We start from the raw sequence: 15,372 nt of genomic DNA, 5'->3' as shown, positions 1-15,372 counted from the left end.
TCACACAATCATGATTTTGTTGATTGGGTGTAAATATTGCACATTGGTACAGACATAAAAGTTAAAACCACTCGTTGTGAACAAGCCTCGTCATTGGGTTTGGGTTCTGGTGGGTTTAGGTGTACTCCGGTCCGGAGGACTCCTCGGACACGGACCGCTGCGCTCTGAACGGGTCGAAGCCATTCTCATCCACCGGCAGGCAGTTCCCGGCTGAGTTGTAGCCCTTCTTTTTAGCCCTCACCTCCTCCATCTTGATGGTGTCGTACAGCCCCTGCGGGGCCTCGTCCAGCAGGTTATCCCTCTCCGAGAAGGACGGCTTCATTTGGCACACATTACGCAGCAGCAGTAGCGCGGGCGCGTAAAGCACGTTAACCAGACCCATGCCCAGGTTGAGCTGCACGAAGCCCATGCTGTGCACGATCTGTCCGGCCACGATCGGACCCATGGCGTAGGCGATGGAGTATGAAATATCAGCTATGGCATACACGCTGCCGTACACGGAGACGTGACGCACGTCCACCAGAAAGGCGAGCGTCGGCAGCAGCGCGGTGTCCACCAGCGCGATGCCAAAGCAGATGCCGCACAGTGGCGCGATCAGCTGCCCGAAAGTTTTGCACGCGGGCACCGTGCACGAGCTCGCGCCTATGATCACCATCCCCAGCGCCCCGTAGAACCACTGCAAGTGTGGATTCTTTGCTGCCAGTTTGACGGTGATGAACACTCCCAAGACGTGGGGGAAGAAGGCTGGCAGCCAAGTGAGTCCCATCTCCCACTGGGAGGAGTGCATGGTGGTCTCCATCCAGTTGGCGATGGTGGGCTCAAGGAAGGCAAGAGGGATGTTGGCCACTGTGAGCGCCCCGGCCACCACGGCGATGTAGGGGTCAATCATGAGTCTGTAGATGGGGGTGCCCACTGGCATGTTGTCTCGAGTTCTGTTGGAGAAGGGCTTGATGACGGTGAGCAGCAGGAAGCCGTCCGCCAGGCAGACGGTGGCGAGCACGATGAAGGGCACCCTCTTGCCCGCGAACTCGTACAGGATGCCCCCGAAAGGAGGCGCCACCAGGCTCCCGAAGGAGATGAAGGCCAGCGAGATGCCGAGCGCGCGGCTCCTCTCCCCCTCCTCCGTGTACTTGTCGGCGATCATGGCGAACCCGGACGTGTCCGCGAAAGCCGAGCCCAGACCCTGCAGGCTCCGGGCCACGAACAGGGTCGCGTAGTTCTCCCCGAAAGCAAAAATGCACGTGGACACGAACATGACGGTGAGTCCGATCAAAAGGGGGATGTCGTATCCGACTCGGTCTATAAAAGTTCCCGACAGTGGGTTGACTAAGAGCTGCAGGATGGCTTTAGAGGCAAACAGTACTCCGATCTGGATGTCTAAGTTGTTGCTTTTGTCTTGATTTGTGCTGTTGGCTGAGGAGGTGTTGGGGTGCAACACAACGTGGACGTGCTCGGACTGCTCCATCTCCAGATCAGCCAGATAGTCCGGGATAATTGGCACGATCACCATGTAGAGCATGTTGTCCAGCAGCAGAGCCACGCAGACGATCACCAGTATGATCCTCTTCTGTTGGTGAGGGTCTTTCATGGTGGAGCCGAACTGTTTGGTTCTTTGTCCCATCTCGGACAGTTTGACAGCGGCTGATTTGGCCAGCCCGGATCCTCCTTCTCCATCCATGGCTTCCCACCCCCTTCTTTATATTTATTTTTTAAAGAAAGATCAAAAATTGTAGATGCGCTTCCCTCTCTGCCTTTCAACACCTGGGAGGACTCTCTACATGGGTGTGTTGCTCTCCGACCTCACCTCGCCTGTGCGTAAAGGGAGCGGCGCAGAGGAGCTCCTTCATCGGTGGAGATGGCTCTCTTCAGCTTCCTCGACTCGTCCGCGGCTCCGCCACGTCCGACGCTGTTTCATGATCTCCCGAGAAGTGACGTGGTGAAATTCTGCTGCTTGGCAGAGATTTTTTTTTCTTTCTTTCTTGCCACTATCCTTTCATGCAAACTTGTTTTTATTCTTATTTATTCTCTCACACCGCGGCGCTTAAAGTATCTCATCCGTCGTGCCTTCCATCACCTGTGACTCGTGCTCTCCGCTCTGAGAGGACAATTGGCTTGGTGGCCATTGGCGCACATTAGCCCGCAGGTTCTGCGCTATTTTGGTCCAGTTTTTGTCTCCCTCCTCATTTCTCTAAAGAGCTGTGACGCATCACCAGCTTGCCCCCAAGTGAATCCCTTCACTTGCCTCCTTTATGGTAATTTCCAACAATGACAGCAGTCAATTGGACCAATAGGAGTGGAAGATGTGGAGAAAAAGTTTTCCTGTGTTTAGTGTATTCTTATAATGAAAAATAAAGACTGTTCACAATGAAACTGTTTTGTTGTTATAATAACACATTCATAAAGCTGTTGGGTTGGTTGGACCAAATACTGGGTCAAAAAGTCAGAGATGTACCACCTGTGCCTTAAAATGAGGATTTGTCCCGTTTTAAAAGTAAAAATCATATTAAAGAAACACAATTTGCTCCTTAGCGGAGATCTGTATATGATAAATGAAACAGTGATATTGTGTTTTCCTGATCAGAGTGGCAGGAAACATGTTGAGCACAAAAATACACGTTTGTTAATTAAAGGGACTACAAAGTTGCTTGTTCAGGCTGCACTTTTGTTTATTAAATTGGACAACAACCTTTTAGTTATTTATTTAAGTGATGTTGTATTTCAAACACAACACGAAGGAAGTTGTTTTCTGTGACAACGCAATGTGAACGCTGTGCCCCAAATGACTCAGAAGCTGAAACTGAATGTTAAAGTTCGAAGAAGCAGAACATCAGCTAAATTACAAAAGTAGCTAAATGCTAGCTAAATGTAGCTTTACTGGCTAAACATATAAGTCTAGCTAAAAGGAGTAAAATATAGTCAATAGGTGCAAAAATACGAATTATTGTTAATTTAATCTTTATTTAAACAGGTAGTCTCATTGAGTCATGAGGACTTGTTTCCAAGAGGGGTTAGTTTGGGGGTGGCTGGTGGGGGTTAAGGGCCTTGCTCAAGGGCCCAAGGTGGGGCAAATGAGGGTGGAGGCAGGTGCAAGTGTTTCACCTTTTCCACCCACATTTTGATATTGTCAGTCCGGGGAATCAAACATGGTGACTTTTCGATTGCAGGCCCACCTTCTCTAGCCTCTGTTTTTGTTTTTGTTCTATTTAGTTTGCACTAGCCAGTGTTTGTGTAAACTCATTATTTGATTAAAGCTACACCTCAGCCCAAGTTTTAATTATCTAATGAGGCAAACTGAAGGGTGTTCTTTACTTTTTAGTAAATATAGTTCAACAAATTGGTAATTTAAACTCAACCTTTGTGTAAAAAACTCAACCCAATAGTCAAACTTATTCCAGCTTTGAGTTATAAACTGTGTTGTTTTAAACCTAGGTGTTATTAGCATGTAACTATTTTTACATTTCATTATATTTAATCATAATGACATGCTTATTACCAGTGATCCAGTTCCTGTTTGTGATATTTTTGAATAGATTTCTATGAACATCAAAATATCAGAATCAGAATAAGCTTTATTATCATTATCATTGAGATACAACGAGAATAATAATAATTAATGCCAAATAATTAAATACATTATCCGACGCTAAAGTATTTAAGTAAATAAATAGTTTAGTTTAGTAAATCATCACTTGTTGTTCTTTTTTTTTTTTTTTTTTTTAAACAAACTAATAATTGAACACAAACTCAGAGACTATTGGAAGACCTTGGGAGATTTCCAGGCTGAAAGGTTTCAGCTTAGCAGTTTATTTATTTATTTCCACTCACAATTCCTTTGTATTGAATAAAATAAAAAACTATGTATTGTACATGTAAGGGATCAATATAGGAAGCTCACAGAATCATACTGGCTGCTCTGTCCGGATCCATGTTTAGTTACACAGCAGCGACCCCTTGTGGTCATAACTAAGAGGTACACAGAAAGCAGTTCCCTAACTTTTTGTTTACCTAATAACAATTATAACAAAATATTTATTTATAATTTAAACATGTTCGAAGTTTGATAAATAGAAAAATTATATAGTATTCAGTTAATGTTTGCTCATGTCTGTACTAGTCTGTTAGCAAAGTATTTCATGAACATGCACAGATTTTAATGAAACTCTTACAAAGTAATCGTCTACAAATAACTTTTGGAGTCAGCCAAATTCAAGATGGCTGCCACAGCTAATAACCTACACAAAAATGACTTTAACTTTTGACAAATGTGCCAATATTGAGCTAAAATTTGACGTGGTAGTAGCTGAGAGTTATCACTAACACATGGTTTGAGCGCTAAAATATGATCCGAGATTTAATCAGTTTGATCAAAGCAACTATAGCTGTGATTTATCATAACATAATTTAGTATAAAAGTCTGGAAATGTGTTGAACTGTATGTAAAAAAAGTATTTATTTATGTACGGTATTTTTTTTTTTTTAAATATTCCAACAAAATCTTTCCATTTTACTTTAATTTTCACTTTCCTCACATTGAATTTTTTTTAACAATCTGAAACACCATTTAGTTTTTATGAAGACAGACTAAGTATTAAAAAAAAAAAGTCAGAAATTCCTGTTTGACACCAGAAAACAGTGATATTTTAACAATTTCAGGGATATTTGTTAATACATAAAAGGTATAAAAATGACACACTTATGCATTTCAGTAAAGTTTAAATGGTGTATTTACATTTTTACCAGTAATCAACATTATAACCCAATACATGTATGCTTTATTTGCTGTGTTTACATTTAATGTTTCGTTTTCTGTCCTGTGGTTTTAACAGTTAAACAGTAATAGATGCTGCACTGTTCCATGGATTATCTGAAGCTGAAAGGGCAGTTTGACAAACACACAGGAGGATTAACAAGGAAAAACTGCCCAATTTTACTAATGACAAATGCTTGGCTCTGCAGCTGCTATTACATAAATAGTTTTTTTAATATTATAGTTTCATACCGCTGACATAATGTGGCTTTTTAAAATGCACATGTTGGATGAATGATGTTGACCTCTCTTGTGTTTTTAATGTAAATTGGCAGAATGAAGAAATAATCTGAAGGCTGATTTATGACAAAACGACTTGACATTTGGTGTGCTGAGAGAAAACAGTTTCATGAGTGATCTTATGATTCAAATGGTAATAATAATTTAAAAAAAAAGTCAGACAGGTGTCATCTTTGACAAATTTTCAGTTATTGTTGCGGCGTTAGAAATTACGACTAACAGTTCATACAGGATTATATAACACGTGCTCAAGCTGATCATAGTTTTATGATGTTTTTTCAACTTGTGATATGATTCGACCTGTGACGTTTAATGTGTAATATTTAGGATTTACTCAACGTTAGTTTCCTGTCTGAGTAGCGTTCACCCTTTTCTCGGATTAGACATTATAGCCAATGAAGACTTGTCCGTATTAGTTCAAAATGCTATTAGTCGATCTGGATGTTGGAAACTTAAAAAAAAAAAAAGATTAAAAAAATGATTACTTGCCATTGTTTTCATTGTGTAAATTTGTTACTCAGCATCACTGAGTGTCATATATTTTTACTGAATCCTGTTGTATATAGATAGATGATAGATGTATACTTTATTGTCCAGCTTCATCCACAACTAAATACACATCAACAACAAAAGGCATGTGAACGTCACAATAAAATAAAATAAAATAAAAACACATATTGTTAATGTAATTAAATATTGTTCAATACAGTAGTCCCTCGCTACTTCACGGTTTGTTTTTCGCAGACTCGCTCTATTGCGGTTTTTCAAAATAAGATTGGACATGGCACACAACTGGATGATTGATGGATGAGACGCACGATCAGCATGGAATTTTTATTCAAAATAAATTATTTAAAATTATTTTGCACCTGCTGCACTTTTGTGCAGCCCACAGCTGAAGGAGAAGCTTCCTCCTGCAGCGTGTGATGAACTCCACTCTGCAGCAGAGAAGTGGGCGTGGCCGAAAGCACTGACAGGTGGCAGGGAGCTGAAATCATGATATTCTGTGCTCTTTTAGCATGTAACCTATATTACTACTTGTACTACTATTCCTACTTCGCGGGTTTTCATTTATCGCTGGGCTTCAGGGTACAGATTCCCCCGCGATAAACGAGGGACCATTGTATATGTATTTTATTTATTATTTTTCAAAAACGGAAACATAACAGGTTTTTAAAACTCATGAATGAGTTAAGGATATGGTTGTGCCAATTTAAATCAACTGTGGTGCCGTCCAGTACATTTTATCGTTATTGGTTGGATCCACTCCCTGTGGAGTTTTTACGGATAAATAGTGAAAATGTTCAAAGTGTTACTAAATGATGACGTTAAATAAGAAGTGTTTGAAGAAACCTTTGGTGAAATTGTGACTTTTCCATTAAACAAACATGGATTCATTCATTTTAGTTGAAAGTGGAGCAAACATTAAAACAGCTTTGGCTTCAAGATTCTGAAAAGCTGAGGAAGTTTTGCCACTTTGAGGTCAAATTCAAACAGAAAAATAGTTTAAATATATAAATTGTTAGATTTTTTTCTGAATACGACAATTGTGTGTGTGGGGGGGGGGGATGTTTTATTTTTAATTTATGTACAACTGACTTTAAATAAATGCCACTGCAAGATAAACATTATTATTATAACAGCTTACTCGTATTTTCATGTTGTGGTGACAGAGTTAATATTTGAATTTGCATTTGTTTTTCTGTTGTAGCTGTACAGTGTACTGAAAGGTGCTTTTATATATAATATAATTATATATATATATTTTATATAATGTATTTATAGAATACAATTATCTTTATTGTCATTATACAGAATGTACGAGAAGAATGAGGAGCTACTCTCTTTTTTTAGTGCAAGGCAAATGCAGACAAGCTAGGTTCAAAAATAGAAAATGTATATATAGCTTAGTGCAAATAAACAAATATACATCTAACAATATAGAATATTAAAATAAAATATATCACAGAGAGGTGACTATTGCACATTGTTGAAATAGATCTTGCTCAATGGACAAGAGTCTACACAACGGCAGCTGTGGTGATATTAATATATTACACATCATTATTATATTTTTAGTGAGATCAGTGCATATGAGAGTTTATAAAGGTTATGGCCCTTGGAAAGAAACTGTTTCTCAGTCTGTTATTGTTAATATAAATTTAAAGGAACATTTATAAAAATGTATATATAATAAAACAATTGTAAAAGCATGTTTTTTTTTTTTAAAGCTTAATAATCTTCTGGATGTTTGTGTCACAAAAAGATAACTGATCCTTCACCGGGAGTATTCGTGTTGTTTTGTAAAGTAAAACTAGCAACAAAAAAAGAGAAAGAAATTAGGAATACACATCTAATTTTTACTCAACAGATTGAGTTGATTAAAACCGGAACCAGTCTGTTTAAAGCTTAAAGCTTAATCTGTCTGAGTTTATTCCCTCCCTTCTTCCTGTGAGTGAGCAGCTACTGTTTCCATCTTCGGCTTTGACTAAATTAGATCCTTGGTCCACACGTTCTAATCGGCGTCGGCTAATGATAGGGCTCTTTCCAGGAATTTCTTATCTGATGAATTCTTCAGTCTCTCATGAGAAAACCTCCCGAGCGCAGGAGGAAGAGGGGCAGCAGAAGTCAGAGGAAGGATGTGATTTAATGAGGTGCTGGAGGGAAACCCCGAGTCAGTCTCTCAACTGGGAAGTCACTGTTTTGCAACTTAAGCCTTTTCTTGCAAGAAAAAAAAACCTCTGCAGAAGTTCATAAACTGAAAAAAACAATAAGAACGAGGACACAATACTGATTTTTTTTATTCTATAATGACATAATAGCACAGATGAGATAGTTTCCAGAAGTAATAATATAACCAACTCTATACAAACATGGCCAGTTTTCCCATGCGAGTTGAATTTGATTTAAATGTTGAACATTCGGGGCTCTAATACGGTGACTGCTGCCCATGAGGACATACTTCTAATAAAATGAGCTATTTTCCCAGAGTGGATTTTACCTGCTGATGACTGCCCTCCTGAGGTTAGGGTGACAAGACACTTTGCCCCACTGTGGGTTATTTATGGAGTGAGTGGATTTAGCAGCTTCTGTGCCCTACTTAAAAAAAAAAAAAAGACAGAACGTCAGGACTGCAGAAAAAGAAACAAAAGGTATTTCAATGCCAGCTGAGATTAAATCCCAGACACTTCAGTTGTATTTTGAGCTTCCCAACATTTATTTTGTATTTAATGTTTGAAGGCTCGCTCCTTAATTAAATTTCTTTACTCGTGCGCGTGAATAAGCTAATATTTTACTTCTCTTTAGAAAGGCCTCTGCTTGTGCAATGAGTAAAAACTGATATAAAAAAGCAGCTAAATACAGATTTATTTGGAGATAAAGTAATACATCTACCAAAACCGTTAAATGCTAATTAGCGATTCATTCCTAGTGAAGGCACTTTAGTAATCAGATAAGTGATTAGACTCACTTTGCCTCAGGTGAATGTGAAAGTGTAATTGCGTAATAGAGTCTTAACACAGTAAACGCTTCCTCCTCTTAAATAGGAATGATGTCATCATTAAATTAAGCAGGCAGTAGGCGAACAGCAAAGTTTACAGAGTTAAACGTGGATGGAGGAGCAGCATAAAGACAAGTTGCTGGAATAAGAAATTGAAATTGCACCAATCCAGCATGAGGTGTAAAGACAAGATCCCGAGCTCCATCCGTCCTAATGGGGGAGGAAATACTTGTACAGTCATCTAGATACTTTAACGTTGTTCGCTTTATGTTTGAAGAACCTACGGTGAAGGCAAAGGAAGGTGTCAATAGTTGGACAGAACACGGAGTTTCTTTTTTTATTTGGACTTCTTGATGTCTGGCTCGACAATCTTCTGTCCGGTGAGGAAATGCCAAATGCCGCCCCGGTAGAACTCGTTTCCAAAAGAGTAGAAGAGAGCGTTGAAGAAGGGATTTGTCTTTGCAATAACTGGAAGCACCTACAAAAGATAAATAAAAGCATTTTCACAAGTTTTATTTTAATTTTATCCCTCCTTTTTTCCTGTCAAGAAAAAGTCATCGCTGATAAAAGAATATGGTGAGATGGTCTACTATGCAAACTAAAAAAGCACATTATTTTCTGTGCTTGACTGAATGAAATAAAATAAATGGCTCACCATCCGCAGTTTTGGGGAGATGAATGTCACATTTTCAAAGCAGGCGTAGATGCACATGAGGATGTAGGGGCCCCAGCACATCAGCATTACCCTCATGGGCAAACTGGTGTTGAACTAGAAAATTAATTTCAGTGTGTTGCATGTTACAACGTGGATTTGGTGTACACGATATGAAAATAAAACAGAAAATTGTTTTGTCGTGTTTACCAAAATCATTGTGTCCAAAACTAATAAAACAGCAGTTTAGATTCATTACAGACACAAGCACAGTTTTAAACTTGTTTAGCTCTTAATTACTCAATAAATTCCAGTTTGTACACCTTCACGCGAGTCTTTCCAAATTAGTTGTGGCGTTCCACAGGGTTCTGGGCTTGAACCACTACTATTCTCATTGTGCATATTTCCAAAAGTCGCAGCCCCGTTCAATACCAATCTTTTTTTTTGTTGTTGTTGGACTGCTACTGGATGCCCAATTAGTTCCTAGAAAAAACTAACAGCTGATTCAAAAGCTTCAGTCAAGAGTACAAACTGGTTTTGCAACAAAATGATCAAATTTCTCAAAAGTCGGCCTGCTTTTATATTGGCTTCATGCAAAAATTAGAACTGAAATAAAATTCATACGAATAACATAAACCCCTAACAACAATCCTCTGTCTTAGCTCTCCTTCCTTATTTATATTGTTTTATTTGTTATAGTTTTTCATATTGCTTAACATTACTTTACATAAAAAGCTAACATGATGGTTTCTCTTCATAATGTGTAATTAATGAGACAAAAAAGGGGCTTAAAATGTTTTGAAAGAAACCTTAAAAAGGTTTACTGATGAATTTAAAAAGACTGAGGTATATTTACCCTGTGATGGTGGACCTTTTTAAATTGTTTGTGGATGGAATTATAACATGAAATCAGGGTGATGGATGGGAACATCAGGTAAAGCAACACCAGACTTATCACGTAGGTGATATAATCCCTGTCAAAAAGAAAAGTGACACAATTACAAAGGTTTTAAAACTGCTGTTCATCAGAGCACATAGCTCATTATAATCCTGCAACTCTACCTGTCTCCTCTGGTGTAGTCCAGCGTGCAGCACGTCCTCATTGGCTCAAAGTCATAGACGCCCCATCCCATGAGTGGAAGAGCAGACCAGAAGATGGCGAGAATCCAGATTAGGCAGCATATAGTTACTGTAGTGCTCCAGAAGAGCTTTTGTCCTACAGAACACAAACAGTTTGAATTCGACTAAGAAGTTTGATTATGATGTAAAGATAATATAATCATCAGAAAATTGTTTTTCAGTAACTAATTATACATTAATGTCCAATTTCATAAGTTTTCCCCCCCAAAAAATGTAAGAAAATAAGAAGCAGCAAGTGCATATTCTACCACAGAACATACCAGATTATTGTTCGGGTCACATAATTAATGTTTAATTAAATTTATTTTAGTTTAGTTTATTTATAAAGAACTAATCCTCAACAAAAATCCTCTCAGGGCACTTACAAAGTAATCTTACACAACTCAGAAGACCCACTTACATATGGTTATTTTTTCTCCCAAAGAATGCGATTTTGTGAAAAAGAGCTTCTATTTTCATGCACTCTAGCAAATCTATGAGGGAAAACCTAATCCTGTCAAGCCTACTAATACACTGCAGAAATGCATGAATTCATCCATTGTGATTATGTGGGAACTGGAGTGTTCACATGCAGAGAACAGGCCTCTTTGCAAGCATTAAATGCATTAACTTGTCGTATGACTGCAGTGGACGTGCACTGTTATTCCTTGTTCAAGGAAACCATATATTTAGTATAATGAATATTATAATTGTAGCTTTGCATACAATTATTTTGTTTTACTAAAATAAAAACAATTTTGAAGTATGTAGCAAATTAAAAAAATTTTTTTTTGCACTATCCTCTTTTTGGGGCGGTGCTTGATCACACACGGCCTTTATTTAAAATAGCTGGGTTAAAAGAACTCCTTGACATTATCTTATAAAGCATGAGAGCTTTTGATGTATAATCCTCACAAGAGACGTTACAAATACAAATAGACATTGTTTTCATGACTACATTCTTGACTAAATTATGTTCCTCAGCTGAGCATTTTGTACTGGACTTTAAATGTGCTCAATAAGCCCATTTGTAAGAACTGGAAAAAATACCATAGTTTCTGCCGTACACGTCGCTCCGCCTTAGAAGTCGCATCAGTTCATATCTGTCTAATAAAGTGGGAAAATCAATAATTATGTTGCTTCGCCGTAAACGTCGCATCTATTATGCGTCACTGCTGACACCCCGGAAATGTGGGCCGGTGTGCTAAAAATTGATGGGCTGCCAAATGGCGGCCGTGGGAGCATGCACGGGAGGACTTTAACAAGAATTTAACAAGATGAACACTTAAAAACTATTATTTGTTTGCTCGAAATTACAGTAAATGTGCGTCTCAGTCTAACGTTTGCTTAATAAATGCACTTTAATGGTCAAAACATCTGTATTTCAAAAATAGTTTTGCTGCCTCGATGCTCCGTGAATGCGCAGCGGACGAAAAAAGGGAGGAGGAGCGCGGCTCGTTTCTCCACAAATTAACAAGAAAAGCACCTAAACAATTAAACAATTATTTGTTTGCTCGAAATTATAACAAAGCTGTGTCTCAGTCTAACATTTGCTTAATAAATGCACTTTAATGGTCAAATTAGCTGCATTTTGCCGGGGTGGTGCAGCTGTTTTGACGGTTCCAAGCAGCGAGCAGAATGAAGGTGGGGAGACTGTGGCAGGGAAAATGTGTCATTAAAAGCTGGTGAAGATTCTCAGTCATCTGGGACATGGCAAATTCAAAAAAGTTCAAGAAAAACAAAAAAACAAAGAATAAAGTATAGTTTAATAAATAAAGTCCAGTTGTTGTTGTCTTGAACTTTTTTGAATTTGTCATTATAGCCACGTTTACCTATTACATGATACAATGGTATGCCATACATCTACTACTACTCTGCTGCCATCAAGTGGCTGAAAATTGTACTGCTCAATTTTTTTTCAGTCAGAATTAATAAAAACGGGTCATATCTCAGCCAAAAAATGGTTTATAAATACGGGAAAAAATCCATAAATATATCGCTTCAGCCTATAAGTCGCAGGGCATGTAAATTATGCAAAAATGTGCGACTTATAGGATGGAAAATACGGTATTTGGAGGGTTAACATTTAATGATAAGTTCATAAATAATAATAAAAAAAACTCATTCGACAGAAAGGTTCTGAATAGAGCTCAATAAATAGCAAAACTTTGAAAATGCATAGAATAATTTGTGATGGACCAAGTAAATAACTAAATACCATAATTTTCAGACTATAAGGAACACTTAAAATCCTTTAATTTTCTCAAAAATCAACAGAGAGTTTTGTAATCCGGTGCACCTTATGTATGAAAACAGACCCATTCATTGATATTGCACCTTATAATCTGGTGCGCCTTATAGTTAAAAAAAATATGGCAAATGCATTTCTTCCAGTCTTTGTAATTTTTGCCCGGGATGGAAAATCCAACCTAAATTTAGATTTTTGGACATTTCCTTTCCAACTTACTAGTGCAGTACTGGTGATATCTGTCCCAGGCGATTGCAGCCATGAAACTGAGGGAGGCCAAGACTGAAATCATTCCCTGGAAAGCGTGATAACTACAACCATCTTGACCAAATGGCCAATACCTATAAGATAAAAAGAACTGTGTTATAGTCCACAACACTGTCTTTTTGCATTAAATTAAACAGCAGTACAATATCTCAAAAGAATAACCAGTAATTTAAAAAAAAAAATTTTCCCCAATGATCCATAAATAATGCTTTTTTTTTTTTTACAATCTCATGACAGCCTACATCTGTTGGCTTAATATAAATGTTCAATGCAAGACCATGTTCGAGTAGGTTTATTTATAAAAAAAAAAAAAAAAAAAATCAGAATACCTTTGGATATATCTGTTTTTTGTAAATTTGCAGACGTTTTCCATAAATTTGAAGCTAAAATGTTATAACATCAAAAGAAAAAGAAACATAACCCCCTAAAATGTCATTTTTAAATAAAAACATGATGTCTGAGTCATATTGCTTGTCTCTCTGTGTGTTAGTAAAAACTACATTTTTAGGTCAGTATAGGTGGAATTTAATTATAACCAATAACTCCAGATGTGTTTGATGTCAGTAATCCAAATGATAACACATTAGCATTAGTGTAGTCCTTGGAGGCCACAGTCCTGCATGTTTAAGTTGTTTCTCTGCTCCAACACACCTGATATGAATCAGTCAATCACATCAGTTGACTCGGTCAATAAGCAGAACATGAAGAGGCCATGTTGATAAGTGAGAACTGGTGCTCAAACATTTTACAGGTAAAATAAAGGTTAAATAAATAAATCAATAATAAAGAGGCGATTCAACCACTGAATTAGGTGCTGGAGCAGAGAAGCGAGTAAAACAAGTGGAAGAGTGGCCCTCGAGGACCAGGATTGGACACTCCTGCAATTGGTAATTTCTAAAAGATTAGCTTGTGAAACTTGTTAATCTGAACAAAGATGGGCTAGATAAAAAGCAAAAGTATCAAATACTAGCTAAAAGTAGCAGAATTGAAAACTAGTACTTATTACTAGTTATTACTACTTATTAGCACTTTGAGATTTTTGTTAATGAAAAGTGCGTTACAAATTAAATTCATTATTATTATTATTATTATAGTAAAAACTAAAATCGGTAAAAATAGATCAAGTTTGCAGAAGCAGCTTTCAAAGAGAATAATGTATTAATATGGGGAAAATATTTGTAAGAAAACAAAAAAAGTTTAATATTTTTAAAGGTAGGGTGGTGGTTGCACAACATTTAGCAAATTTTTGAACAAGTGTTCAGTTCTTGTTTCAATAGTGTAGAACTGGCGGCAGATGTGATTTCCTGCATTTTGGTGTATTTTAACAGATTGTTAAACATCTACGTGCTTGTAAAATAAAAATAAATAAAGTTGTTTTTTTTTGGGGGGGGGGGAAGCATCGCTTTCTTGGATCCCCGGGTCTCCGGGGACCCCAGTTTGGGAACCACTGATCTAAATTAGATGTCACGGTGGCGTGCATCCACATCCCAATGGTGGTGTGGGGTGGGGTTGTGCGGGCTTGGTGGATGGGGCGTGCCAAAGGTTTTTTTTGCCCAGGGCACTAAACAGGCTAGGACCGCCCCTGACAGTGTGAGAGGCGTTGCATGTCCATCACAGGGACACATAAAGAGACAACCATCCATGCTCACACCTAGAGACAATTCAGAGTTACCATTTAGACGTATATGTAGGATAATAACGCTTTCTTTTGATTGTTACCTGAGATAGCTGGCGTAAGCAGCTGTGAGCCCATTTAAATTCAAACTGATGTCGGCCACAGCGAGGTTGAACACAAAGAAGTTACTGGGGGTTCTCATCTCCCTCACATTGAGGAAGGACAGGATGCTGATGATGTTGAGGAAGAATCCCAGCAGGCCTGAAAGCATAAAAAAGTCAAGGGTTAAACCATAAATGTTACATAACTATATAGGTTCAGTTTACATTAGCACAACAAAACAGCATGCAAAGCTCATTTTTACATGGCAGACATAAAAAAAATAAGAATGCATTGTAAATACCTTTACATCTTCTGATGGCATGCAAGCTGTACCTTTTGGAAGAGACTTGATTTTTAATGTTTGGATCAACTTACCTGCAACAAGAAGTGCAGAGCCGAATGCAAACATGTCAAAGTCCGTGAATCCCTCTGGTAACGTGTAGGTCCCCATGTCTGCGTGCACAAAGACTCTGCAAGTGTTTCTGCTCGCTGCGTGTCACTCTTATTTTAAAGGCTCTTTCACGTGAAAAGGCATAAAGAGACTAATCTCAGTTAAACGCCTCCCCTTTTCTTTTTACAATCCTCACAGGAATGTCCCAGTGAGCACCCTCTACAGACTCACTGCAATTTTATAACCACAAACAAACAAACAAACAAACTAAACTCCGAAAGTGTTTATTCTGCCAGCTGAGAAACGTGGATTTTAGATGCGACTTCAGGTCCTGTCGACGCCAAAGAAACTTGAGTCCGTCTAAATGCATTATGGGAAATGAAGTTTTTTTTTCTTTCTACGAGATGGCCTCGCTCACTCAAACTTTTCTTA

The 15,372-nt window shown here is 38.2% G+C and overlaps 2 protein-coding genes across 2 annotated transcripts; both read right to left on the bottom strand.

The window, feature by feature from the left end:
• Nucleotides 1-78: 78 nt before the first annotated feature.
• slc18a3b (solute carrier family 18 member 3b) lies at nt 79-1,678 on the bottom strand. The gene has a single exon (XM_037691121.1). The coding sequence runs from the start codon at nt 1,676-1,678 to the stop codon at nt 116-118; it is 1,563 nt and encodes a 520-aa protein (XP_037547049.1). The 3' UTR covers nt 79-115.
• Nucleotides 1,679-8,726: 7,048 nt separating this feature from the next.
• rgrb (retinal G protein coupled receptor b) lies at nt 8,727-15,021 on the bottom strand. The gene is made up of 7 exons (XM_037691120.1): nt 14,925-15,021; nt 14,552-14,708; nt 12,785-12,906; nt 10,261-10,414; nt 10,055-10,172; nt 9,202-9,315; nt 8,727-9,024 (listed from the first exon to the last, which is right to left on the bottom strand). The coding sequence occupies exons 1-7, from the start codon at nt 14,998-15,000 to the stop codon at nt 8,884-8,886; spliced, it is 882 nt and encodes a 293-aa protein (XP_037547048.1). The 5' UTR covers nt 15,001-15,021; the 3' UTR covers nt 8,727-8,883.
• Between the last annotated feature and the right edge of the window lie 351 nt (nt 15,022-15,372).

The sequence above is a fragment of the Nematolebias whitei genome, chromosome 17, assembly GCF_014905685.2.
Source record: "Nematolebias whitei isolate Nwh7 chromosome 17, NemWhi1, whole genome shotgun sequence".
NCBI lineage: Eukaryota > Metazoa > Chordata > Actinopteri > Cyprinodontiformes > Rivulidae > Nematolebias > Nematolebias whitei.
The sequence above is the reverse complement of the archived record's forward strand: the minus strand, read 5'-3'. Positions and strand labels throughout refer to the sequence as shown.